A 26,744-nucleotide genomic window follows, 5' to 3' on the forward strand; every position below is an offset into this window, starting at 1 on the left:
GAACTGTTAGCAGAATCTTGGCACACAGTCACTTACCCAGGGCATGTTTGGTAACCTCTTTCAAAGGAGCCTACTTCTAGTCCTGGCTTTATCATATGAGTAAGAACAGGAATTACCAAAATCAGATAAACAGATATTGAAATGAGCATGGATTTTGTTCTTAATTTCCATCTATTAATATTTGCAATGATTCCTCAAAGAACATCTGCTGTGGATATCGCTCTGTGTAAATAAAGTTCTGATTGGCCAGTGGCCAGGCAGGAAGTATAGGTGGGACAAGAGAAAAGAGAATTCTGGGAAGTAGAAGGCTGGGGAGAGACACTGACAGCCACCGCCATAAAAAGCAACATGTAAAGACACTGGTAAGCCATAAGCCATGTGGCAAAGTATAGACTAACAGAAATGGGTTAATTTAAGATAGAAGAAGTAGATAACAAGAAGCCTGCCACGGCCATACAGTTTCTAAACAATGTAAGTTTCTGTGTGCTTTCTTGGTTGGGTCTGAGTGACTATGGGACTGGCGGGTAAGAGAGATTTGTCCTGACTGGGCCAGGCAGGAAAACTCTAACTACAAATGGCGCCCCACGTTGGGCGCCAGATATTGGTAAAATTATTAAGGCCACTCCACGTAGTTAAAAGGGAGGTTTATTTTGTGGGGTAACTTACAAATGAAGGGATAGGTTGTAGGGTCTGGCAAAGGTATGGCGCAGTCTGGCGGTGTTCTCTAGAGAACTCTGCTCAGTCTACCTTCTGCATCCAGCGTCCCAGAACCAAGAGAGAGCCCTCCTCCCAATCCTGGGTCTTCCGCTTCCTCCTCCGCCCCCGCATTGTGGGCGTGACCATTACCAAAGCCTCAGTGGGAGTTGGAACTTCCAGGCCAATGCTGGGATGGCTACCCACTACAATCATCAAGTTCTTTAGAAGTCTAAATATTATCTTAAAAAACAAACTAAAAGAGTTGGAAAGAGTTGTCTCCATGAAGAGGGAATTGGGAGCAGGGCAGGTACCCACTATTCTTTCTTGCTAGGCCAGCACTCCTTGGGACAGTACTTTGATAGACATACAATCAAATTAAAGAAAAAGTACTGGAAGGAAAGCCTATGACAGGTTAACAAGAGTTAACAGTTAACATATTAGCTCTCTGCAGCTGCAAGGACCTAAATCATCAGCTACGTTAATTTTCCTCTTTGTTCTCTATGAATTCATAATTGACCTGTAATGCATTTGTGTGGATCTTATAAAAAAATAGTATCAATGTATTTTCCATACTGGCCAGATAGTGTAAGGCTGGGGAAGATAAGGTGGGAAGAAACATTTTGAGGATGCTCTGATTGGAAGTGGAAATCCCAGGATCTTTAGGGAATGTATTATCCATCCAGTGTCCTACCAGAGCCTTGAGGTCCTGGGGCAGAAGGACTGGGATTCTGTGACGCAGAAGGAGGTTGGAAAATATGTACAGAGGATAAATGATACAGCAGGATGCTGCCATAGGGCCCTGATGCTCACAGATCTGTCCTGGGAACAAGAAATTAACACTTAAGAAAGGTTCGCTAGCAAACGGAGAGCAAGCAGGCAGAGCTGAAGCCAAAGACAGACAGTTTGAACCATCTGACAGTCTGAGCAGTATATTTGCTTTTAATAATGCATATGGCCAAAACAAGTTGGCACAGAAACCATTATTCAGTGTGGGGGGTTGTGGGGAGAAGCAGACTCAAATTGCCCACCTTCCCGACTGGCCAGGCTGTCTTGGGGAGGAAGAGGTGTGTCCTCAGTTCCCACTGCTCTGGGTTAAGCCTTGGTGATGAGCAGGGCTCTGTAATCTCTTCTGACACCTGCAGAAATGTTTTAGCCAACCCACATGCTTGGAAGTCCGCAGAGTCAGGAGGTGAAGCATCACTGTGCCTTCCCTGCTTAATAGACATGCACTGTCTTTTGCAGGATGGATGGTCACAATATCACTTTGTAGCCTCATCTTCAACCATTGAGAGGGATCGACAAAGGCCCTACTCCTCCTCCCGCACACCCTCCATCTCTCCTGTGCGTGTGTCTCCCAACAACCGCTCAGGTAAGAGCCAGCCCAGGCCCTGCTTTCCTCCTGAGCCAAGGGACTCATGCCCAGCCCCTGATCTGGACACCACACTGAGAAAAGCTGTCTGGCTTGTACACTGGGTACTGTATGGGTGTGTTTTCTGTTGTGGTGGCGACTCTGTGGGCTGGAAACAGACCAGGAACCGGTCTCAGCTGATGCTTCCTATCTGTGGAATTCCCTCATGTACTCAGTGAGGAAGGAGGCTAAAGGAAGCAGGCAGGAATTTACGCATCACAGTTACACAAGTGTTTCTAACTATCCCATACACAATTCACTCACTATAAACTCTGAATCATTAATAAATTTGTGTTATGGTCAACTTTTGCTCATAATTTTTCTCTCATTTTGCCAAATCCCTAGCACTTAAATTTTGATCTCGGTTCATTTCTAAAATACTTTATACGATTTTCCAGTCATTTTGAGTAAGCCCAAAGATTAGATGGAAATAGGAAAAGGAAATATGTGTGCCATTTAGTAACATAAGCATCCTGTTGTTCTCTGCCTCAGAGACTAGTGTTTTAAGCTTATCTTTATGTCTCTGAATGTTTATTTCTTTGGTTGAGAAATGGGTCAAGAATGTTCCCTCATGTATACCCTCATGTCTAGCCTTTCTTCCCGGCCCTGTCCCCAACCCCCACTGAGGAAGTCCTGTTCTCTGAAACAGCATTTTGGAGGGTTGGGCAGAAAATCGCCCTATCAAAGTGACTTTTCTGTCCCTGAGGATGATTGTCCTCAAACTTTTCACCAGATTTACTGTCATAGGGTTGAGGAAAAAGCAGAAACAAAGAGAGAAATTTTGTTACCCTCTCCAAGCTCCATGAAAGTTTGTGTTCAAGATATGGTGGTTGCTTATGGTGTAACTTCGAAGCACAGAGGTGGATGCATACTTCTAACTCTATGATTCTGAGGGCTTAATGAGCTCCTGGGACAAAAAAAAAAGAAAAGAAAAAAAAGAAAGAAAGAAAAAAGAAAGAAAGAAAGAAAGAAAGAAGGAAAGAAAGAAAGAAAGAAAGAAAGGAGGGTGGCTTGTTAAAGGCTCTTTTTTATTAAGAACCAATCCATCAGGAAGATGGGGTGATAGAGTAGATGGGAAGGTGTTGAGCTGCAGTAGAGTCATGTCTAGAGTAGGCAGGCAAAGGCCAGGCTGGGGATCCATTCAACAAGTGCTGTGTCTTGGTATTTCCTAGGCCAGGCACATCAAGACACCTAATAAACATTTGTTCGCATGATTTGATCTTTCCTGGAGCTTAACCTTGATTTACTGAAGACTGGGAGCATCACCGTGTGCAAGGTCTCAGGAGATAATTACACACTTCATGTAGCTTAATAAACATCACCATCTGTGCAATATTAGGCTCTCATTTTTAAAAGCTTTGGTCAAAAAGCTCTAAATCCTGTGCCTCTTTGATTGATGGTGCTGACTCCTGAATGGCCAGGTTCTATGCAAGGATACCCAGGACCAGAGGAACAAGGACAAAAGCAGGATTTTTCCACAAGAAAAAGGTTAAGCAGAAGAGAGAGAAGGCAGAGGGTTGTGGAAGTAAGCGAGACCCCCGCAGCTGATGAGACAAGAACAGGAAGGGGTGGACTGAGCACGGCCAAGCTGGGGGCTTGTTGGAGCCTGGGTTGTTCATGCAGTAATTGTCCTTTAAGCTTAGGGAACTAAAGATACATAGAGTGAAGAGTCCCTTCACTATGACCCTATTCTCCTCCAGCCTGGAACAGACAACAGCCCAGTCCTGCCCTGTTCCCTGCCTTCATCAGCCTCCAATCCTGTCTTGAAGAGCCAGAGTCCCTGTGTAGCAGGGAGATGCACCTGTGGGTCAGATCACTAAGATTTCAAGTGTGTCTAGGAGAGATACTGCAGGTTGTCCTGTCCAATGCCCCCCTAGGTTCCCACTGGATGCTTTGGCCCAACTGGTGTTATATGGGGCTCAAGAATCTCTATTTAAGGAATTTGGGGAATTCTTTCTGATTGGTAGTTGGGGTTGGAAACCTCCAAGTACCTCAAGGGCTGAGTACTGAGCCTTTGTTTCATTTTGGTTCAGTTGGGATGTGTCGTGAGATTCTTCAGGACAGCCAAACAATGCCTCTACTTACTTTCTCAGCATTTGGATGTGACTTCTCCTAAATACTTCCAACTCTGATTCTAATGTGTCTGCATGTCTGTTTCCATACTCTACTGGGATTCCCTAAGTTAAGCAAGCATGGCACAGTTCACATCCTGTATCCTGCACTGTCCGGCACAGGGATTTGCACAGGGAGTTTACTAAGTTTGACAGAATCCAATGATTCACATGGGGCAAAGAAATACAAGAAGCAAGGGTAGAAGCAAGCTCTGTGTGCTGGGGCTGAGAAACCCTGCACAGGATTCAGATGATGCTCTGAAAGGTAAACTGAGGCATGACTGGAAAAGTGGCTTAGACACTAGCAAAGAGGGATTTATGTTAAAAGTCAGTTTCTTTAAAAAAAAAATGTACTTATTCATCACCAGGTGTGCTTGGTAAGAGTGGATTCCAAGGGCTTTCTGGGGGAAATTCCAACCAAAAAGGTTCAGAATGTGGTGGAAATTCCCTAAGCTCTCAGCCAGCTCTTTAGGTCAATCACGATTATGGAGCGCTGCCCTGGGGTTTAGGAAATCAGAGGAAAATGAAAGATAGAAGCACAGCATGGCCAAAGGTCCTCATACTGCATGTGTGTGATGCCCCCATCATGGTGGGAACAGGCCTGGCCCACACCCCTGTAGCACCAACACTATTTTCTGCCTCTTCCCACATCTCTGTGCTAGCTCACTCTTGAGTTGCCACCAAGCCATCCCCTTCATGGTTTCCATGTTTCTGTACCAGTTTACTCCTGGGAGTCCTTCCTGTAATTACAACCCATCTCTTTTAGAAATAGGAACATGGTCATGGTGAGGTACATTCCTTATACCCAGCAATCAACAAGCAGCTGAAATGTAAGGGGTATATGAGGCATTATTGACATGATCACCCCAAAAGCCGAAACCAAAATGCCTTGTCAGGAAAAACAAACAAACAAGCAAAAGACAACAGCAAAAACAAAAGCATTCTTCCCACCTATCCCAGGCTGCCTGGGAAAAGAGCCTGATGGGTGACTGATATTGTTTCAACCCCACAAATTCCCTTCATGGGAGATGTTGCTTCTTTCTCTCTTACATAAGGCAGCCTCTGGACAACTCTGTGTTGAAATCACATTGTATTTCTTTTCGTCGGGGACTCTTCTTAGTGTCAACATGGGTCTAATATCCTTAATTCAAATGGCCAAGACCAGAAATGTTTCAGGTTTCTCATTTTTAAATATTTTTTTTTAGTTTGGAAAATTTCATATATAGCACAGAGACATTGAGCAGAGAACACAAGTCTAAACACAAAATGCATCTGTGCTCCCTATATGACTTTGTAGAAAATGGTCTGAATTATTTGGGGTGCTTTTACTGCAGCCTGTGTTGTTTAGGAGGTAGGGTGTGTGGAATTTTCCACTCCGGTTGTCATGTCAATGCTCAGAAAGTTTCAGATTGCAGAGTGTTTGTACCTACTGTTTTCAAATTAGGGATGCTCAAACTGTAACAGCTCCTTTGAAGCATATCTAATTAAAAAGATAAAGTGAGGGCAATGGGGAAGAGAAGGAAAAAGAGCTCAAAAAACCAGTCTCATTTGTAAAGCTGTTGTGTACACCTAGGGAAGGTCATGTCTCCACCATTTCTATCCAAGGAAGATGATCCAAGGTGTAATCCTTAACTGCCCACCTCCAACTCAAACTGTCCCTTTTATGATAAAGCAGCAGTCACCATGGACTGAGGTAAGATGGTAAACCAAGTCAGAGAGGTAAAACTAAAACATAAATGATCCATGTACCATACTGATAAGTGTTGGACCATGTCTATTTGTGAGGTGAACTGATTATGTGAAGAGTCATGCATACCATGGAGTGAGACACAGGAAAACAAAAAAAAACTTTCTCTTTTCTTCATATAGCAAGTGCCCCAGCTTCACCTCGAGAAATGATCAGCCTCAAAGAAAGGAAAACAGACTATGAGTCCACTGGCAACAATGCCACTTACCATGGAACTAAAGGAGAACACACTTCCAGAAAAGACGCCATGACAGGTGAGCACAATCATGCACTTGACTAGGACCAATGCCAGGAGGGTTGTCAGAGCATTTGAGATCTTGAGTACCTGGAACTGGGGGAAGAAGACAAGGATACCCACAGGACTCTTACTGAGACATTGTCTGCTCTTACCATGATGCCAATCTTTTATATAGATAGCAAGCAATGCCCATGAAACTTCTAAAGAATGAATGAGCTTTTGTCTTCATCCCCATCTCAGTCAGAACCATCATCTTTTCATCCCATTAGCTGGGAACTCTGGGGTAGCCAAAGTTGATACACTTGGTGCCTATTAACTCCCTTCCCAGAATGCTTTGTTCACCCTGGCTTGTAAGTAGGCATGGTCTTAACCCCCCATATCCTTTATATAGTTTCCCTTGGGAATTTACAAATGTCTTCAAGGTCTGCATCCACTCCCTTCCCCTGGCAGCTTCTCTAAGAACACAGGTATAAGGATAGGACATGGGAGGCTCCTGGAGGGAGCTTAGATCTTCAGAACTAGACTCTCAGAGCCACATGACTTTAACAAAGGCCCAACACAATTCTTTGCCACATAAAGATGAAGATGGGTTCCTCCTGAAAATAGACTATGAGTAATGGGCCTATAAGGGGAGATCAGGTGGTCATATCATTGATAAAATGGGGTACAAAGGGTGTAACCCTAAAGAGATGCAGAGATGCTTTCATCAGAGCACTCTCAAAAAGCATGGGGCATGGGTCTCTGATGTTATTTATGCGCAGACCTGCAGGGAAGCAGAGTAGACAAATTGGATGATTTATTAAATGTCTCCCAAACCCAGGACAGATAAGATAAATCTTTGCAATAACAAATGTATTTACCCGAGCAGCGGTGTGTTCTGTGTTAACCGTGCTGAGCTGCATAAAGAAACATGCGTTAAAGATGTATGTCCTACCTGAACCCCCAAGACCACATTCTGCCTCAATGTGCAGACCCCACATGTCACCCTGGATCCTGAAATGCCTCTTGAATGGGAGAGATGAATTCATTTCACCACCATAGATTATTCTTTTCTTTCTCTATTATTCTTTCCCTGCCCTATAAATGTTGCTCTAGCCATCATTGAATATGGACCGAGAAAGTTGAGAATCTGAGTCCCTAGCATAGAGGTGCCCAGGGGAGAATCTAATTCATACTGATTAGCCTGAATTATCGATGACAGCAAATTCATCTGACCAGTCCAGTTTATAATTATTATTGCCCCAGGTAGCCACAGCACCAGAATCTCGGATGACAGATTGAGATGATAGTTAGAAGAATAATTGTAAGATTGATTGTATTACTATCATTTGAGTTTAGTGTTGCTTTTCAGCTCTCTGGCCCTGTAGAATCATCCCGAAGGGTTTTAAGAGCAATATGTTTATGTTGAAATAATTGTAGTGATACATGAGTTTGCCCACACACACAGAAAATAAAGCATAAAATGCCTCATGTGCCTGATAGTCCTCCTGCCCAGGAAATGGCCCAGATCTTGACAACTCTGCTATTGAGATATATGGAATTCTTTAAACCTATTTAGAGGCCCAAACAGCTTAGCTCTGACTTACTTGGAAACTCAGTTCAAAACAGTGCTATCAGTCATGTAGCCAACCTAGGGGGAAACTGGGCTCTTGACTGAGTTTGTTTATATAAGAACGTTCTTCTCAAGTCAACGGGTTTTTATATAAAAGCTGGTTGTTACCAGTGGCTGCAGTGAGGGTGGTGGAAGTGATAAGGGAAGTGGAGGGATAGAGAGGCAGTAGTGGCAGGGAGAGAAGTGGAGGTGGTGATGATGGTGGTGGTTGGTGTGGAGGTGGTGATGATGGTGGTTGATGTGGAGGTGGTGGTGATGGTTGGTGTGGAGGTGGTGATGGTGGTGGTGGTTGGTGTGGAGGTGGTGATGGTGGTGGTTGGTGTGGAGGTGGTGATGGTGGTGGTGGTTGGTGTGGAGGTGGTGGTGGTGGTGGTGGTTGGTGTGGAGGTGGTGATGGTGGTGGTGGTTGGTGTGGAGGTGGTGGTGGTGGTGGTGGTTGGTGTGGAGGTGGTGATGGTGGTGGTGGTTGGTGTGGAGGTGGTGATGGTGGTGGTTGGTGTGGAGGTGGTGATGGTGGTGGTGGTTGGTGTGGTGTCGATGGTGGTTGGTGTGGAGGTGGTGGTGGTGGTGGTGGTTGGTGTGGTGGTGATAGTGGTTGGTGTGGAGGTGGTGGTGGTTGGTGTGGAGGTGGTGGTGGTGGTGGTGGTGGTTGGTGTGGAGGTGGTAGTAGTAGTGGTTGTTGTGGAGGTGGTGATGGTGGTGGTGGTTGGTGTGGAGGTGGTGGTGGTGGTGGTTGGTGTGGAGGTGGTGGTGGTGGTGGTGGTTGGTGTGGTAATGAGAGAAGGGGAGGTGACTGTGCTGGTGAGTCCATGGCTGTGATAATAGTGCGGTGTGACAGTAATGAGTAGTGGAGACTGAGGTGTTAGCAAGGGTGATGATGGCGGAGGTCCAGCCCCCTACAGGGTGGTAAGGGCAGAGGTGAGTGTGTCAGTAGTGGTGGAGGTGAAGTGATGAGTGTGATGGGAGTAGATGTTAACATGCTGGCAAGGATGAAGGTGGAGCTTCCGGTAATGAGCCTGGTGGTGGGAGTGACTGCCTCCTGTCAATGGAGTGAATTAAGTCACCAGCCAAGCCATAAGAGCACCCAACATGTCACACTGAACAATTAGAAAAGTTGTTTCACCAACTTCCACTCTAGGAACTTTGGGAAATGCCCATCATTCAAGAATTCACTTATGAAGTCAGATTTCTTAGGATCTCAGTATCAAAACTAGCTGGGTTTTCTTGTTGTTGTTGTTGTTGTTGTTGTTGTTGTTGTTGTTGTTTCTGTCATTTAGGATTAAACCCAAGCTGTGGCAGGGTTTGGTGGGGGAAAAAACTCAAATGTTTCCTCCTTCCTTGGTCCTGAGGGACCAGTGATGCCCCACCATTCCCCAATGGGGAGAGGCTGTCTGCTATGGGAAGCGAGGGACCACCTGCCCTCAAAGGCAACATTGGAACACTGGTGGTAGACACAGTTTCTCACCTGCACTGGCATTCCCTAGCTTGGGTCTCAGAAATCCTGACCCATGTGGGGTTTCACCGCAGCCATCCCACTCTCTCTTCTTCCGCACCCCTTTCCTGGCTTCTAGTATGTCTCTGAGAACAAACACCATCTCTCTTTGTGTTACCGAGGGGCCCTGAGAATCCCAATGTCAGCTGTGCGTTCAAGCATGCCAGATGCTGGCAGCTAGTTCTCCAGCTGTGGTTGCCTAGGAACCTCTTTGCGCCCGCTGATCCCTGGTTACACAGCCTAACTTTTAAGTTTTCCTGGGGACTTCACCTTTCCACCTGCACTTCTGCCTTCATCAGGTGATGCCTGCCGTTTTTTGTCAATGTCTCTCTTGTGCCTTTTAAAGCCATTCTAATGCTTTCGGTTAGAAATGGAGTGTTTAGGGAAGGACGCACACAAAAAGAGAAAGGCACTTCTCTATGAAGAGCATCCTTGAGGCTCTCCACTTCTTGGGCCTGTGAACGTAGTTCCCTCTCAACCGGAGTCTCTTTTACACAGGCAAGTGAGCGGAGGACAGAACTTCCAACAGAAGCATCTTCTACTTAAAAACCAATACAATGTGAAAAGAGGCTAAGGTGGCAACAGTACAGATGTTCCTGCCCCCTAGACTACATCATTCCAAATAATGAACAGACCAGCCTTTCACCTGGACCTTGAAGTGACATTTTTATCAGCATGTTTACATAGGGCAGAGAGATCAATTTCTAAGATCCGTGCCTTCATTCAGTCATTCAATAATTATGTCTCTGGTTCTGTGAAGATCCACTGAGACCAGGCTCCATCCCAAGACAAACAAGCAAAAGGAACAAGACATGCTTCTCTGTTTTCATAGGGCCTCTGCTTTGGTAAACAAAGACCAGCGGTAAACAAGGTCAGCAACAGAACAAGGTCTCCCACAAGGTGGCGCCACCTGATGCTGAGCATGATGAGGGACTAGACAGATATCCAGACAGAGGAAGCCAGGTAGAAAGAGTAGCTTTGCCCGGTAGTGATGGTGGCGGCGGCGCACGCCTGTAATCCCAGCACTCGGGAGGCAGAGGCAGGTGGATCTCTGTGAGTTCGAGGCCAGCCTGGTTTACAGAGCTAGACCAGAACAGGCTCCAAAACCTACAGAGAAACCCTGTCTCAAAAAAAAAAAGGGTAGCTTTGCATGCCATGGGTACCAAGGAGACATCTCAGCTGATACCTGACCACCAGCCAGATTCCAGAATCCAGGATAAAGGAGGATCTACAGGTACAGTCTCCCTGAGGGCACACAAACTTACTCAATAGAGCAAAGAGGAACACGGCGGCCCCTTAACAAGAGAGAATGGTGGAGAAACATGTGGAGAGTGGGATTGGGGCAGATCATGTGGAGCATAAGTTTTACCAAGCAGAGAGAGTGACATAATTCAGGCCATAAAACACAGGGTATCCCTGGCTGTGGAAACAGGACAGACGGTTGGGCCCACTAGGAAGATCCAGTGATCCAGGAATAAAAGACAGAGATAGGTGAAGTTTAGATCTGGCCAGAGAGGGTAGCAGAGTGATGTAAAACTGAAGAGAGGGGCTGGGGAAATTGCTCAGTGTGCTGTGCTAGCATGAGGACCTGAGTGTGAATGTGCAAGGATCTGGGCACGGCTACCTGTGCCTGTAGCCCCAGCACTGGAGGGCAGAGGCAGGCAGAGTCTAGTCAAGATAGTGAGCTTCCTCCTCAGTGACAAGGTCATGACATGAGGTGGAGAGCAACAGGGGACAACATCTGATGTTCTGCTCAGTCACCCCTTGTACCATGCATGAGCAAGGGTGCACATACCCACACTTCCATGTGCATGTAACACACACAGAAGGTAAAGAGGAAGCTGAAAGTGAGCTCTGCTCTCACTTCCTAAGCACTATCTCCCGAGGTGTTAATTACAAAGCTACTATGTTACATGCCTTTTAGGCAATAATCACAGTGAGTGGTATGAAGTTAAACTTTGCTGTGCTGTCCTGATTGATTCTAAGAGAGTAGGTGGTATGTAAATTTCATCATCCTCAGATCATGGAAGCCAAGGATATTTTTTGAGATATTAGGAATATTGGATTTAATGCAATTTTTATGAAAGACAGTGGGAGAGACAAGTAATTGTTTAACAAAGTATACTGCTCTTTCAGAGGACCCAAGTTCCATTCCCAGTACCCAATGTCAGGCAAGTCACAGTCACCTGGAACTCCATTTCCAGGGGATAGAATTTGAGAGTAAGCAAGGAAGGAGGGGCATGGGAAGAGCTGGAAGGAGGGAAAGTCAAGGAAGGAATTATTAATTATATTTTAATTTAAACAACAATAATTAAATGTGTCTCGGGGCTGGAGAGATGGCTCAGAGGTTAAGAGCACTGCTTGCTCTTGCAAAGGTCCTGAGTTCAATTCCCAGCAACCACATGGTGCCTCACAACCATCTGTAATGAGATCTTGTGCCCTCTTCTGGCATGCAGGGATACATGCAGACAGAACACTGTATACATTAATAAATAAATGCATCTTTAAATGTGTCTCAGTGTTCTACCCTCCCTTTCTGGCCTCTGATGGCACCTGCACTCACACATGCACATCTCTCCCCCCTCATATGCACATATTTAAAAAATAATTTGCTTCACTTTATTTTATGTGCATGAAGGTATCAGATTCTATGGAACTGGAGTTACAGACAGATGCCATGTGGGTGCTGGGAAGTGAGCCCAAGTCCTCTGGAAGAACAGCCAGTGCTCCTAACCACTAAGCCATCTTTACAGCCCCTTCAAAATATTTTTTTCAATTTTTTTATTAAAAAATTTTCTACTTACTCCACATACTATCCATAGATCCCCCTCCTACCTCCTCCCACCCCCAGCCCTCTTTCCCAAGCTACCCCACATCCCCCAAATTAAGATCTCCCATGGGGAGTCAGCAGAGCCCAGCACACTGAGCCTAGGCAGGTCCAAGCCCCTTTCCACTGCACCAAGGCTGTGTAAGGTGTCACACCACAGGCACCAGATTCCAGAAGCCTACCCATAGACCAGGGACAGATCCTGATCCCCCTGCCTGGGTGCCCCCCAAATAGTTTGAGCCAAACAACCATCTTCCATATCCAGAGGGCCTAGTCCAGTCCCATGGGGGCTCCACAGCCACCAGTCCACAGTTCATGAGAAGCCAAGGATATTTTAAAAGTTGTTGTTGTTGTTGTTGGTGTTGGTGGTGGTGGTGGTGGTGGTGGTGGTGGTGGTGGTGGTAGTGGCGGCGCACGCCTGTAATCCCAGCATTCAGGAAGCAGAGGCAGGTGGATCTCTGTGAGTTCCAGGCCAGCCTGGTCTGTAAAGCAATTTCTAGGACAGCCAGAGCTGTTACACAGAGAAACTCTATCTCAAAAAAGAAAAAAAAAAAAAAAAAGGTTTTGTGTGTGTTCTATTGACCTTGGATAAGTAGCATTCTTCATTTCTTTCTTAAGCCATGACCCCTCAGTATATGTGAGAGGGATATTGCCCTCCATCTGGGCCTGTGGCATGTACCTCCAAGGTACCATTTGAGGAACTGGGCACCTCCCCTAGAAGCACGATGCCTTCCCTCCTCTCACCTAGAGGCAGGTGTGAAGACAATGTGGCCGTGTCTCTGTACCTAGCAGGATTCTGAAGCTCCCCATCCCTCCCACCACCAGATGTGAAAGGGATATTAAGATGGTGTAGTCTGCATGGCCTTCAGGCCTTGGAGAGTGAGCTGCCCGAGAGATGACCAAGCGTTTGTGTGCACTCAAATTAGAAATTGCTTTCTTGTCATTCTCTAGCTAAAAGCTGAGCTGCTGATGAAGCTCCTGCGTGCCTCAGCGCAGGGGACAAGCTTTTATTATCCTTTGGTTTTTGCCAGGAAAGAGGGCAATAAAACTTGCAAGATGACCATCTGTTAGCTGCACCCTCCCTGACCCTGTCCACGATGCAAACATTGTTAGAATAAGCTGACAGGCGATGGAAGTTCATAGCATGGTTTCTCCTCTTCCTGTATATGTAAAAGGGGACAAAGAGGTCCTTCCACTTGGAGTGGTTCATGACAAACCGAGCTGTATGAGGCCAAGAACCTGCCTCAGTACCCATCATTCCGTACTTGGAACCAGGCCTTTATTGCTAATGATTTCGTTTTCCTTTTGCTTTTAGCTCAAAACACTGGAGTCTCAACTTTGTATAGGAATTCATATGGTGCGCCCGCCGAAGACATCAAACACAACCAGGTAAAGTGCAAGCCACACGTCTGTATTCTCATTCCTATTGACTCACGTGGCCTAGAATTCTACATTGGTTTCTCCAGGAGTAAACTGACGTCTGCCTCACCCTCTCAAAACAAAAGCTGCCCTGTGTTCTGTCCTCCCATGCAGTATAACACAGCTGCTCCCGGTGCAGTCACAGGCTTTAGACAGCCTCGGGCTTCAGAACAATTCCCGGTCTCACTTCCTGCCTGGCAGTAGAAAGTTGGAGTCACACTATGGTGCTGTCTTGGTTGGGATGTTCACCTGCTGGACACCTGACCTTCAGTACGGCAGTGCTTAGGATGTAGGACCTTTAAGAAGTGAGGTCTAGTGGAAGTTCATGGGCAACCCTGACCCTGAAAATGACTGCACTAGTCGCTGTGAGGCCCAGAGTTAGCTTTCTTGGGAGTCCCATCCCCAGGTGGTCTCCCTTATGCACATGAATGTACTTTAGCCAGTGCCTTGCCCTCTGTCATGAAGTCATCACCAGGCAATCCAGTGCTGACACAATGCCCTTGGACCTCCAGAACTATGAGATAAATCATCCGCTTTCTTTTATAAACCTATCCAGCCTCCAGTGTTCCATGATACAAGTGAGAAACAGACAATGGGTTGGACCTAAAAAGAAAGCCCCAACTAAACAAGTATAAGATGCCAGTGACTAAAACAGAGGTGTCTGTTGACTGGACATGGATTGGGTAGTTTCTATTACCCAGTCATCTGTAATTAACACAAAATATTTTCATTACACATAATATTTACCAATAACAGAAACACCACTCAAAAAAAAAAAAAAAAAAAAACCTACACAGAAGACTCTGAATGTAGTCTGAGTCTCTGTTTGCTTTATTTTTGAACTATTTGTTAAATGATCATCTTGCCCATTTCTATGGGGAAGAACAGAACAGAGGGGCTGGGCCTCCCTGATATCAGCCCGTCATTGCCCTCACCCCTGCGGTGGGCATCATAGCAAGTTTGGCTCTTTGTTGTAATAACCCTCACTCAGGCTAGCTTCTGTGGGTGCCTTCCATTCTTGCCACACTTCAGAAAAGTTCCATGGAGATAAATAACCCAAACACATGCCCCTGGTTGCAATGGCCAGGTGTAGGAAAGCATGAGAGTGTGCGTGGCTTTAGAACAATGCCAGCACCCACCAGAGCCACATTGCCCTCTAGCAGTGAGCAAGCCCTGGGCAGTCCCATTTCTAAGGAAGGGGAGAACACTAAACTGTCCTTGAACTTCAATTGGATTTCATGTCTGATCAGCCATCCGCAGGAAATGTGATCCTTAGCTGAGGCGTTACCCTCCAGCCTTCTGTTTTCCAGTCTGTGCACACCCACTCCAGAAGACATCTGGCATTGTTGTAACCCCCCATGAATGCAATGGCCTAAGAGCCTGCCTGACATATTGCTAATGGCTAACTGCCCCCCTTCAATTCTGGGCTCTACTAAAAGCAAAAAAAAGCTGGTGAATAAGTAAACTGGGTCGGGAAAGTAGACAGGAAATCACCAGGGTAGCCTCAACTATTTTCTTGCCAGTGAACCTGCCTACATGTAAGATTTGAACAAAGTGTATTAGAGATATCAACTCTAGTTATAGAAGTCAACTCTTTTTTTCTTGTAGCAAATATCACAAAATTCTGTAGCTACGTGGAGTAAAGAATGTCAAGCTCTCAAAGAGATTTGTAGGGATGAAAGGAGAGTCCTGATTTTGCAACCAAGAGTACAGGATTAGCCTTTAGTCACGCAGTTAGAGAGAAGCTCCCCGCAGAATCAGCACATTCACAGCAGACTTCCTGGCTGTTCAATCCTGCTGTACTTGGTAATAAAAATACACCCTGGTGTAGCCTAGGCATGGTCTGACTACAGTAACTCCAAAGACTGTTCCCTGCATTTATAGAATAGTCCATAATGTTCTCATAAGCCTATTTTTAAGAGTATTCTGATCATTTATGAAAATTAGAACTAAGATTCACAAAGTTACAGAGAATAGACCCTTGACCTGGGCCAAGTATGGTTCCTCAAACCCATAACCCCAACAGTCAGGGTGCCATCACCATCAGTTGAAAGTCAGCCCGGGCTGCATAGTACGTTCTAAACCAAACAGGACTGTAGAAAAAGAACCTGTCTCTGAACAAAACAGTTACTGAGAAGGGGCAAACAGCAGCTGACCTTGAGAGGTGGGTCTCCAGGACAATGCAGAAGACTGGAGTCCTGAGAAGGGGCCACAAGTGCCAGCACCTGATGTGTGGGCTAGCATGGTGGCATAGGGAAACAGCCCAGAACCACACTTCCTGTGACTCCACAGCAAAGGAGCCAGGCTCTAGGGCACAAGTCAGGTGACTGCCAAGAATTCCATGCACATTCTCAGTAAATTATGTACTTAAAGTCTCCTAGGAGAAACAACCAATAGTGTAAAATAAAGTCGAGGATCCTTGGTTCTTATGCCTAGTAACGGATCACATACATTATTTTAACACTCCCCAAGTCCCAGTGAAAATGTACTCATCAATCCCATGATTATAAATGTGAATATATCTAACTTCATGTGCCTTTCTGGCAGTGGAAGTTTTTGTTCATAAACTCTCAGCAAAAGGGGTTCATGTTTTGATGACCAATACTCAAAATTACACTTTAAACCATGACCTTAAGGGTTTTGTTTTGTTTTGTTTTGTTGGTGTCCTGAGTCCAATCTCAGGTAAGCAGACAGGTGTAATTGTCACCAGAGACAAGGACATTATTATCCAAGGACAGGACTTACCTTCAGTCCTCCAGCTGGGAAGAAGCAAGGATTCAAATTGATCCCTTCTGTTTCTGTATCCCATTTCCCGTCTCTTGACTCAGTGGCTTTAAAATCTGGGCATGAGCCCCACCCCAGCCCCCATTTCTCACCCCTCCACTGCTACTACTGCTACCCAGTGCTATCAAACCACAAATCTGTTGGCCCCCAAACCAGACTCTTTGATTCAATGGATATGGTATTTATCCCAATTATTCACATCTTGGACAACTTCTTGCTGCTGTGACAACATTGAGACCCTGGAAATAGACCCAAGAAATGGAAGTCTATACCGCTTGGCCCTCTTCATTAATGTCCTGAATCTTTAGTTTTCCCAAATGGAAGACACTGGAGATCCTGTCATTAATAGTTACTTTTTGCTTGTGTTCAAAATAAACCCAGTTTGGTAGTCAATCTTGATCTTTTTTATTTTTTTTCTGATGCTGTAATGAAATGCTGAAGGCTGGGTGCTACATAAAGAAAATAAGTTAAGCTCCTGGTTGGGGAAGCTGAAGGGACAAGATCAAGGGGCCCCATCTGTTCAGTCTCTTCTAAAAATGTCCTGTCCACACAATGTGGCTGAGACGCAGAAAGGGGATGTGATTGCTGCAGATGAGGCCAGCAAAGTAGGAATCAGATGAGCAGACAGATAAGTCAACAGACAGATGGAAGACACAGATACAGGTCAATGTGGCGTACACATACATGCTCCTGTGACACTTTGGAGAATAAGAAAAGAACAACTTATTCAGTGCTGAAAGCAATGCCTACTGAAATACAGACAGTGAGTTCTAGCAAGTGTCCTGTGCATGTTTCCAAGCCTTCTGACTGGGCCCTTCAGTGCTCAAGCTCAGACTGCAGGCCAGTCTCACACAGCACACAGCTCTTTCTGGAACAGGAAGGGCACCCTCCTGTACATGCAGCCTGCTAGATCTGGCCTTCACAGATGTTGCAGGCTACTTCCAAAATTCCTCTCAGGCCCAGGATCTGGGGGCCAGCAGAGGTTAATGCTCCATGAACATCCAGGCTTTCACAGGTAGATTGAAGTCTTGCTCATTCGCCAGCACTAACTGGAAGTATGAGGCAGCCTGGACAGCCTCTGTGATGAAGTTCACCACTTCTATGGAGAACTGATCGATTACTAGTATAAATCAATTATATATAAAAAATGGAGTTTCTCCTACTTGAGAGGAGAATTATATGTGGGCCATTAAAGGCATTCATTTATACACACTGTGCTAATTACAAATCACTACCTATTAACTGAACCCATTTCTAAAGGAGACTACTGCATTGAACCTTAGTAAAATTAATAGGGAATTACTGAATCTGCTGGAAAGTAATCAAACTGTATCTTTTCCAGAGTGTTTTGTCATCCATGCCAGACATCCTGGCTATTACAAACTATAGTTTTGCACATCACTGTGGACACGGGCTATGGGTCCCCCTCATCCCTCACCTTAGGGACATCTGCTCACAATGAGGGGTCAGGTACCTGAAAAGGAACATAGAGTCAGTCAAAACAGAAAGAGACTGGGGGGGGGGAGGCAGTTGGCTATTGTATTATCAGCCCGGAATGTTCCTTATCTTACTAAAGCAAAGCAGAGGAACCAATTCTTGACTTTTGACAAGACTCTTGTGACCTTCGAATGTTTGTAGACCCTACACCAGACATTAACCCACCAAGGCCAAGTACAGAGAGTACTGAGTTGGGCTGGGACACCAGAGAGCGCCACAGATACCACCCTCTAGTGAACAGCTTCAGAATGCCCCAGAAGTACAGAGGATCAAACCCAAGGCCTTGTGCATGATAGGCAGGTCCTCCTCCCATGAGCTGCCCCTCAGCTTTATTAATCTTTAACTTTGAGGCAGAGTCATGCTAAATGGTCAAGGCTGGCCTTGAATCCCCAAGGCCTCAACTTTGCATCCTCCTGCCCCAGCCTCCCTCATATGTGATATTACAGGAGTAAACCATTGTTCTTGCAGCATTCTTTAATTTAATCAGTTTTTAATTGCACCAAGTGTTAGGAAACATTTGGTCTTCCAGAGGGTAGAATATTTGGAGTGTGTATCTGTCTGAGGCCCTGGTTACTGTGGGCAAGTGTGATGGAGGGAAACCACAATTCCATACATAATTGCAGGAATGTGTTATAAGCAGGAGATAAGTGGTCATTAGATCTTGTGCATTTCCAGCCTCTCTGATAGTGCAGCACTTAAGTGTGATGCCAACAAATGTAGCAATGATGAAAATGCACGTCCTCTATTCTATACAGCTTAGTCCACACTTCTTTACTCCACGGCTCACCCAGTAGGATAGCAGAGCTGCTATGGCAAACAGTTGGGGGCTCCTCAACGAGCTAAACATTGAGCCACTGTCTGATCCAAGGTATACACCCAAAAAAACCAGAAGGGGGATTCAAATAGACAGTGGTGCATATAGTTATCCAGTTATCTAATTTGTTTTTGGATAAACAAAGTAAGCTATGTCCATTTTTTTCATTTAGTCTTCAAAAAAATTCTAACAAATACAACATGTAGAAGTGATGAAAACTTACTGAGGGCGAAAAGCCAGACACACAAGAACAAGTATTGTGTGGTTCCACGCAAGTGAGGCTCCAAAAGTAAGCAAATTCATAGGGCCGGAAATCACCATGGACATTTCCAGGATCTAGGAGTGGGCAATAGGTTTAATGAGCATGAAACCTGGACACCAATCCTGTCTACCCAGCTTGCCCCAGGGAGCTCCTGTCTCTGACTCTCTGGTGCAGGGGCTATAGGCAGCCACCACACCTACCAACCTTTATGTGGGTTCTGGGGATCCAAACTCTGGTCTTCAATTTCATGTCAAGAACTTTTATCCATTGATGCATCTCCCTAGTCTCCTGGACCAGTTATCAAACCTCTCCTGGGCCTCTCTTTCCTGGCTAGAACATCAGAAAGGTCAAACTTATTTGTTCTCACACAGGGCTACTAAAAACCAAGTTGCTTTCACAGAAGCAAATAGCCTAGTGGTCAGCAGAGACGGGAAGAGTGGAGAGGAGGAGGAAGAGAGAAAAGGATGCCAGATAAGGACTCTTTGGCCCCCATGAGACAGGGGGAATAAGCAGTCACATCCATAGTACCACAGAGAGACATTCATGATGAGTTTTGTGTACTTTGTAAAGAACTAGAAGGGGAGAGTTTGAAGATTCCCAGAACAAGGAAGTAGGTGGCCAAGGAGGTTGAAATGCTACTCAGCACATTGAATACCAGCATCAAATCAGCAAACTGCACCCCATAGATATTAAATTAAAAATAAAAAGTCAAATGAAATGGAAAGAACACAGCCGTTGGCAATGTGTGCAGAAAGCCTGGAGCAGGCTCCAGTCCTTCCTATATAAGGTGCTAGAGTGGCATGGGGAAGGAGGGTGGGTTAGTGAGCAGCTGACCCAAGTGACACTCTCTCTCTGCCAGGTTTCAGCACAGCCTGTCCCCCAGGAGCCCAGCAGGAAAGACTATGAGACCTACCAGCCGTTTCAGAATTCCACACGAAATTATGACGAGTCCTTCTTTGAGGACCAGGTCCATCACCGCCCTCCAGCTGGCGAGTACACCATGCACCTGGGCCTCAAGTCCACCGGCAACTATGTCGACTTCTACTCCGCTGCCCGTCCTTACAGTGAACTGAACTATGAAACGAGCCACTACCCGGCCTCACCCGACTCCTGGGTGTGAGGAGCCAGGACACGAGGCATTCCGGGAACAGTGCATGTGCATGCATACCACGGGACATTCTGTTTCGTTTCTTTTCTTTTCTTTTTTCTTTTTTCCCTGCAAATTTAGTTTGTTAAAGCCTGTTCCATAGGAAGGCTGTGATAACCAGAAAGAAATACTCAGAGCTATTTTAGAAAGCTAAATGAATCGAGAGTTAACTGGGAAATCAATAGGACGCTAAACGCAATCCTACATGTGACCATATTCAACACCTTTCTAGTTTGAATTATAGAGATTTCAAAGTGCTTTATAGGCCATGTGGCTGAAGGAAGGAGAGAGGAGACTGTTGCGGTGGTGGGCGTGGAGGTTATCGCTAAGCACAAGACAGAATAGTTTACACGCTATGGGGGACGGCTTCTCACGCTTTGTTACTCTCTCATCCATGTGACTCTAGGCTTCAAGTTGCATTGGGGTTTCTCTGTACAGCAAGACGTCTCTTGCCTTTTGTTAATGCATTGTTGTAAAGTATTTGATGTACATTACAGATTAAAGAAGAAGAGCGCATTGTGTATATTACACCAATGCCGCCGTGGTTCCTCATCAATGGTTCTAAATATTGCTTCAATTTCAAACTTTTGGAAGATGTATGGATTTCCAGTTTTCTTTTCTTTTCTTTCTCCCAGTATGTTTTAACAAAAAAGAGAAAAAAAAAAAAAAACAGGAAAAAAAGGAATATTTAGCAGTATTGTTCGTTCTGATCTGTGATTTGTTTGTGGCAACTAAACAAGGCATCCAGCAGTTTCTCACAGCTAACACGTCATTCCACACTCCTTGTCAACAAAGTGCTTTTTCACTGCCTAAAATTTTAGATGTAGATATTTGAAATAGATTTTTTCATTTATACCAGTTTTCTTTATGATGATACAGTGTTAAAAGAAAATAAATTACAATTGATCTGTCATCCATATTTGCTAAGAATGTCTATTTCCATGGACCAACCTTACAAAATACACATTCTTGCTTGTGTGTCTGTGCGTGTGTGGGTGTGTGTATGTCAATGTATGTATAACGATGACCTGTGTGGGATTTTATTTGGATAGAAGCAACTTCATCTGCTGCCCATCTTGTACAAGCCTTTTGTTTTTCGGTGTTGGTGTGCATCGGTTTGTTCCTTTTGTAATGTATCTACTATTCTCACCATCTAGTGGCTCAGGATATTAGCCCAGCTGAAGTAAAGTAGGATTTTCACATGTTCACACATTCTTGGAAACCAACTCTTTCTACAGGTCAACCCCTTCCCCGTTTTATGCCCTCAGAACATGCTAAACCATGGCCAACTCGATAGTTTCACTTTGGGGCCAATTACTTGAAGTATCCATAGAAGATGTAAACTGCTCGCCTTATTCCCTCTCAAACTTTTTTGTTCATGTGACAGGGAGCAGTAGACAATTATGGGCTAGATGATTAAAACTGAACTTGAAGCTAACGTTAGACTACTGGTTAACAGAGCTAAGAAATAAGGCTAACCATTTCAGAGAACGTGGGCTGTGGGTAAATTAGCTTCGCTCTTTAGATGCAAATGACTGAGGCCAACAGGTGCCTGGCAAATGTTAACTGTTCTTGGAAAAAAATAAAAAAATAAATAACTAAAGAAATTGGCTGCCATCTTCCTTGAAAACTTGATTCTCCCCCATCACCACCACATTTTTCTACATAGTTTAATTCAGCTCAGAGTCTAAAAGCAATGGTTTTCTTCAAAGTTAACAATGAACAAAATATACTTTATTCATACAGCGTTTGGGAAAGAAAAAGTTAACTTCCAGAGTAGAACAGTGGGCAGAAGCTTACATGTGCATTGTCCTATAAATTGCATATCGTGTTGTTTTGTCTATTAAGAACTCTCTGGTTTCCTTCAAAGAAGTGGGCTTCCATCCATGCAGAAAGACAATATGTAGCATCAGGGACAAAGACGCTTTGTGTTTCCTGTGTCACTGGATGAAATAGTCATGTTTATCAAAGCAGAGAATGTAGTGTCACTTACCACTGCCTAATAGCTAGTTTAGTCTTTTCAATTTCTTGTTCAAAGCTAAGCAGAGGGAAATAAACACACCTGTTGAGGATCTCCTTCTTCCAGAAAGAACTTATTATTTTCTTTATGATTTTGAGTCTCAATTCATGGTTCACATCAGAAATTCTTAGAGACCAAGGATGTCGTTGCTATCTGTAGCTCTTTAAGAGTACGTCATACCAAGCTACAATGAACTAATTCATACAGGATCCCCTGGCACCACAGGTAGAGTACAAAAGAACACTTAGAGTGATCAAACTTATTTAAGCCAACCAATTTTTCTTTTTTGAATATGTTCATACAGACAGATATAAGACAAATATAGACTGTGAGGGAAAGAAAGATGATCAACTGTGGAAGAAAGAAGGAAGGAAGGAGTGGGTGAATAGATAGACAAGTGGATGGAAAGGCTTCACCTGAATTGGTCAGCAGCTGAGTCATGATTTGTAACATGGCATGCCCTGGATAAAATGTCAGGATATATAGTAGGACACTTCTTTGGTTTTCCTTTCATTGTGTTGATGACCAAGACACTCACATCCCAAGTGGCTGACTCTATCATCTGGATCCCCTACTGAGAGAATGGTGCTTTCCAGAGGAACATACAGGAATCCAAACATTTCTTTTTCTATTTAATCCTTGAAAGAAAAAATAAATATACTCAATGTACTTAATAGATAAAATACAGACCTTATGTGTGAAATAATAGATAGCCTTTTCATTTGAGGATGTCATCAGCAGAAACTAAGGAGCACTTGTCATTGTTATGATTAGTCTTAGCCTATGAACTTAAGATATTTCAATCCTGGATCAATTGTAATGTTACCCAGTACTTTGATCCTTAGTAACAGGCATTGAAATTGAAAGGCAGAGTTTAAACTCAGCAGGAAAGTGAACACCACCACCAAGCTCCGTGTATTTTATGTCATGTTTCTCCTACCTCAACTCCCCTTTGTTGTGTGGTGCTGTCCCTTGTTCCTGGGAATTGTGCCTCCAGAGGTACAGTTTCTGTCTGGAGAAAATAGGTGTTGTTCACATGGGCAGAGGGAATATAACACAGCCCTTGCCTGGGAAGCCACTGTTCTCAGCAATACTCCCACAGACCAACAAGGACCCTGGCCAGTACATCTCCACCTGTGATAGAGAGGATGCCATGGGTAGTCCATTAACTCAAGGTTAGCATTACCAGCTAATCTTTACCACTCAACCCACAGCCAGGCAGGATCCTCTGTATGACCAATGAGAAAAGTAAGTCAAGCTTCCAGTAAGCACACAATGTGTATTAGAGATCACTGGTTGTCCAGCCCACCCACACCCGGAAAGATTTTCTGGGAAATGTATTCCTGTAACTCTGGTCTCCAAAATCCTGTTGTTCTGCTTCTTCCTTGGGATTGTGCAACCTGATCCCATCTGAAAAATCTGTATCTTTCCGGTTCTCCTTTACCCTGAAGTTCCCACAGAAACAAACTAGTACACGAGCCCTGGATGAGAGAACTGGACCTTGGGTTGACAAGGTTTCGTTTGGGTCTTAGCAACAAGCTCCTTCCCATGGTGCACCTCAGGCCAGAATCTTACTGGCAGTGCCTTGGAGAAGGCTCTGTGAGCAGAATCTCCACACACTATCCTCCTGTATCCTGTAAAACTAAGTGAAAAATGTAATGTCCTGGGCTATTCTTGGTCTTACAAAGAGAAGTGAACAAGTTCTCTTGTTACATGAACTGCAATGGAGGACTCCAAGTTGTGGACATGTATGCCCTTCCTTGCATACTCCATTACCACCTGGGAAACTGAGAGAGGAGAATCACAAGTTCAAGGCTAGCTGAGAAACTTAGTGAGACCCTGCCTCAAAGGAAAAGTGATTGTGTTCAGTTGCAAACCACTTAACTACTTTGCATGAGGTTCTGGGTCCAACGCCCAGTAAAGGGGGGGACATTGTGTGAAATACGATTTATGTAAGGCAGTAGCAATGGCTGCCACTTGATTGACAGAGGCACCTAAAGATCCTTCTGAGATGTGAGCCTGAGTTTCCACATGCCCAAAGATATAAAACCTATCCTTAGGAATTAGAAAGAACATTGACAGGAAAAAAGAAATTTCATTGTATTTAAATACTTGAAGTCACCAACGTTGATGATAAATCCAAAGGGAATGTTGCAAGAGGCCATTGGAAAGTAGGACTCTGGAATGGGATATCAAGTGAAGTATCATCTCCCCAGAGTGGAGAGTTGAAGAGCTGACACAGGAGGAAATGATGTTTTTGTTTTTTTTTTTTAAGTAAATGGAGAAAAGAGTCCTGGAATGGTGAAATTCCTGAGGGAATGCCAGAATCCAGCTCCACCAGGTCAGACAAAGTGGAGAGCAGATGTGGAGTCGGCTGCTACACCAACACACAGGAGACTTCTCTGAGGGAGCAAAACTTGATTCTTCTTCCTTTTTTTTCTTCTGTCTCTTTATTTTTCTCATATCCTTTTTATACTACCTAAGACAAAAATCTCTATGCAAGAAGGAAATCACCTCACAAGTTACATATTTTCCAAAACAAAATCTTTACATAGGAAGGAATCACATTATGATCACACGTTACATGTTTTTCCTAGAAGCCCACAAGTAGTTAGATATTTTTCTTTGTATTAATTTCCCCACCAAAACATCTTCACCCCAAAGCGATGATTCTTTTATTATTGATTAATAAAGGTTTAAGCAAGCCACGTACATTTCGGCCAGTCTTTGTACCGCCAGGCAGCAGTTTGAGGTTTCAGCGTAGCAGATTCTGACCTGATTTCTACTCTACAAAACTTTACTCAAGTGGTCTAGCAAACCTTCTGTTTGTTCTTTTTCTTTACACACAATAAGGTCATTTAATTTCCTTTCACTACTTTGCTTTTTCAAGGTGCATACTGAAACCTGTGATTAGTTCTGTAAGCTACATGATCAAGAAACTCAGACCTAACCTTGGGTGTAGGGACATAATTGATTTCTTTGATCATCAGCCTGTTTTTCCACAGGCAGAATTCACGGTTCTATAATACGTGAAACTTCCTTATTTTTATTTTCCATCCTCAGCAAATCTCATTCTTAAGCACCATTGCTCTATAAAAATCATCTTCATTATGACCTGCACGTAAATTACCCAGTGAGGAGTGGGATTTTCCCATGAAATACACACTATCCTCGATACAGTGGGATCTTTTCACATAGTAATCACACCATGCCAAATACAGTAAGAATGTGATAGCAGCAAGCAGGAGAAAGCACAGCAGAAGCAAGGGGCATTCTGGAGACAATGACCACTCACACACACACACACACACACACACACACACACACAAAGACACGCACACAGACACATAGACACACACACGCAGACACACACAGACACACACACTCACACACACACACACACACTCACATACACACAGACACACACAGAGACACATACACACTCACACACACACACAAACACTCTCACACATCCACACAGTCACACACACACTCTCTCTCTCTCTCTCACACACACACACACACACTCTCTCTCTCTCTCTCTCACACACACACACACTCACACACACACACACTCACACACACTCTCTCTCACACACTCACACACTCTCTCTCACACACACACACACTCTCTCTCTCTCTCTCTCTCTCTCTCTCTCTCTCACACACACACACACACACTCTCTCTCTCTCTCTCTCACACACACACACACACACTCTCTCTCTCTCTCTCTCTCACACACACACACACACACACTCACACACACACACTGGGGCTTTGCGTCTCCAGGATGCACCCATCGTGGCTGTGCTATCGGGGAGCTGTACTCATAGCTCCATTGCTGACTTCAGCTCCTCTGACATAGCCACTGCCAGGGGACATTGCACACTTCAGGGAAGGAGACTGAAGGAAACAGCAAAGAGCGTCAATGCTACTGTCAAAACCAGGGGAGGAGAGACTTTCATGAGGGAAGTCCTTCCCCTGACAGGCACACAGCATGGTGAGGAGGAAGACGCGGCCGAGAACAAACCTTGCAGGGCATGTGGGACTTTGGAGCATGAGTGCACAAGCAGAGGAGGAGAGTGAGGAGCACTGGCCAGAGTCTTCCAAAGTGTACAAAGAACCATTGGAGAGGACGGAGAATGCTGGCAGACCATGGAGCCGAGCTCATGCGCACGCTGATGATTTGAAAACTGCACCTCATCCCTACACCCTACCCACCCCCAACACACAGTGGTTTAAGCTCTGGCACCATTTTAACACTGCTCCCTGTCAGGTGATTCCTAGGAGATCCAGACCCATTTTTAAAAGAAAAATAAGTTCAGTAATATCATATAGCTAACAAATTTCATAGTCATAAAATTGAGGCTTTTTAGCTTTTGGGATATGATTAGCACTCTGCCAAGCATAAAAGCCATATGGGAAAAAAAGTGTAACCAGCATCCACCCTTCACTTAGTACCATGGCTTCTGTACGTTGAAGTGGGGAGCAAGTTTAAGTTTAATTATTTGTTCATTAGGGTTGGGATCTGCCTCCAGGCTTCCTCAAGGAAGATCATTTACACTGCATCTTATACCAGGGTAACTGCCATCCTTGTTTACTGTTGCCATGGATTCCCAGTTTCCCATCCTTCATGCCCATCTTACCTGTCTTCTCCAGGCTATTTCTC

General features: G+C 44.7%; 1 protein-coding gene across 3 annotated transcripts in view; it reads left to right on the plus strand.

Moving 5' to 3' along the window:
* Nucleotides 1-20,971, plus strand: part of Ctnnd2 (catenin delta 2) — an 872,325-nt gene extending 851,354 nt beyond the window's left edge. For all 3 annotated transcript variants that reach the window (XM_036206872.1, XM_036206873.1, XM_036206874.1), the window contains 4 exons: nt 1,939-2,065; nt 6,085-6,216; nt 13,447-13,520; nt 19,767-20,971. In XM_036206872.1, the coding sequence (XP_036062765.1) occupies nt 1,939-2,065; nt 6,085-6,216; nt 13,447-13,520; nt 19,767-20,027 (594 nt within the window). In that variant the 3' untranslated portion in view covers nt 20,028-20,971. The remainder of the gene's footprint in view (nt 1-1,938; nt 2,066-6,084; nt 6,217-13,446; nt 13,521-19,766) is intronic.
* The last annotated feature ends 5,773 nt before the right edge of the window (nt 20,972-26,744 follow it).

The sequence above is a fragment of the Onychomys torridus genome, chromosome 15, assembly GCF_903995425.1.
Source record: "Onychomys torridus chromosome 15, mOncTor1.1, whole genome shotgun sequence".
Lineage (NCBI taxonomy): Eukaryota > Metazoa > Chordata > Mammalia > Rodentia > Cricetidae > Onychomys > Onychomys torridus.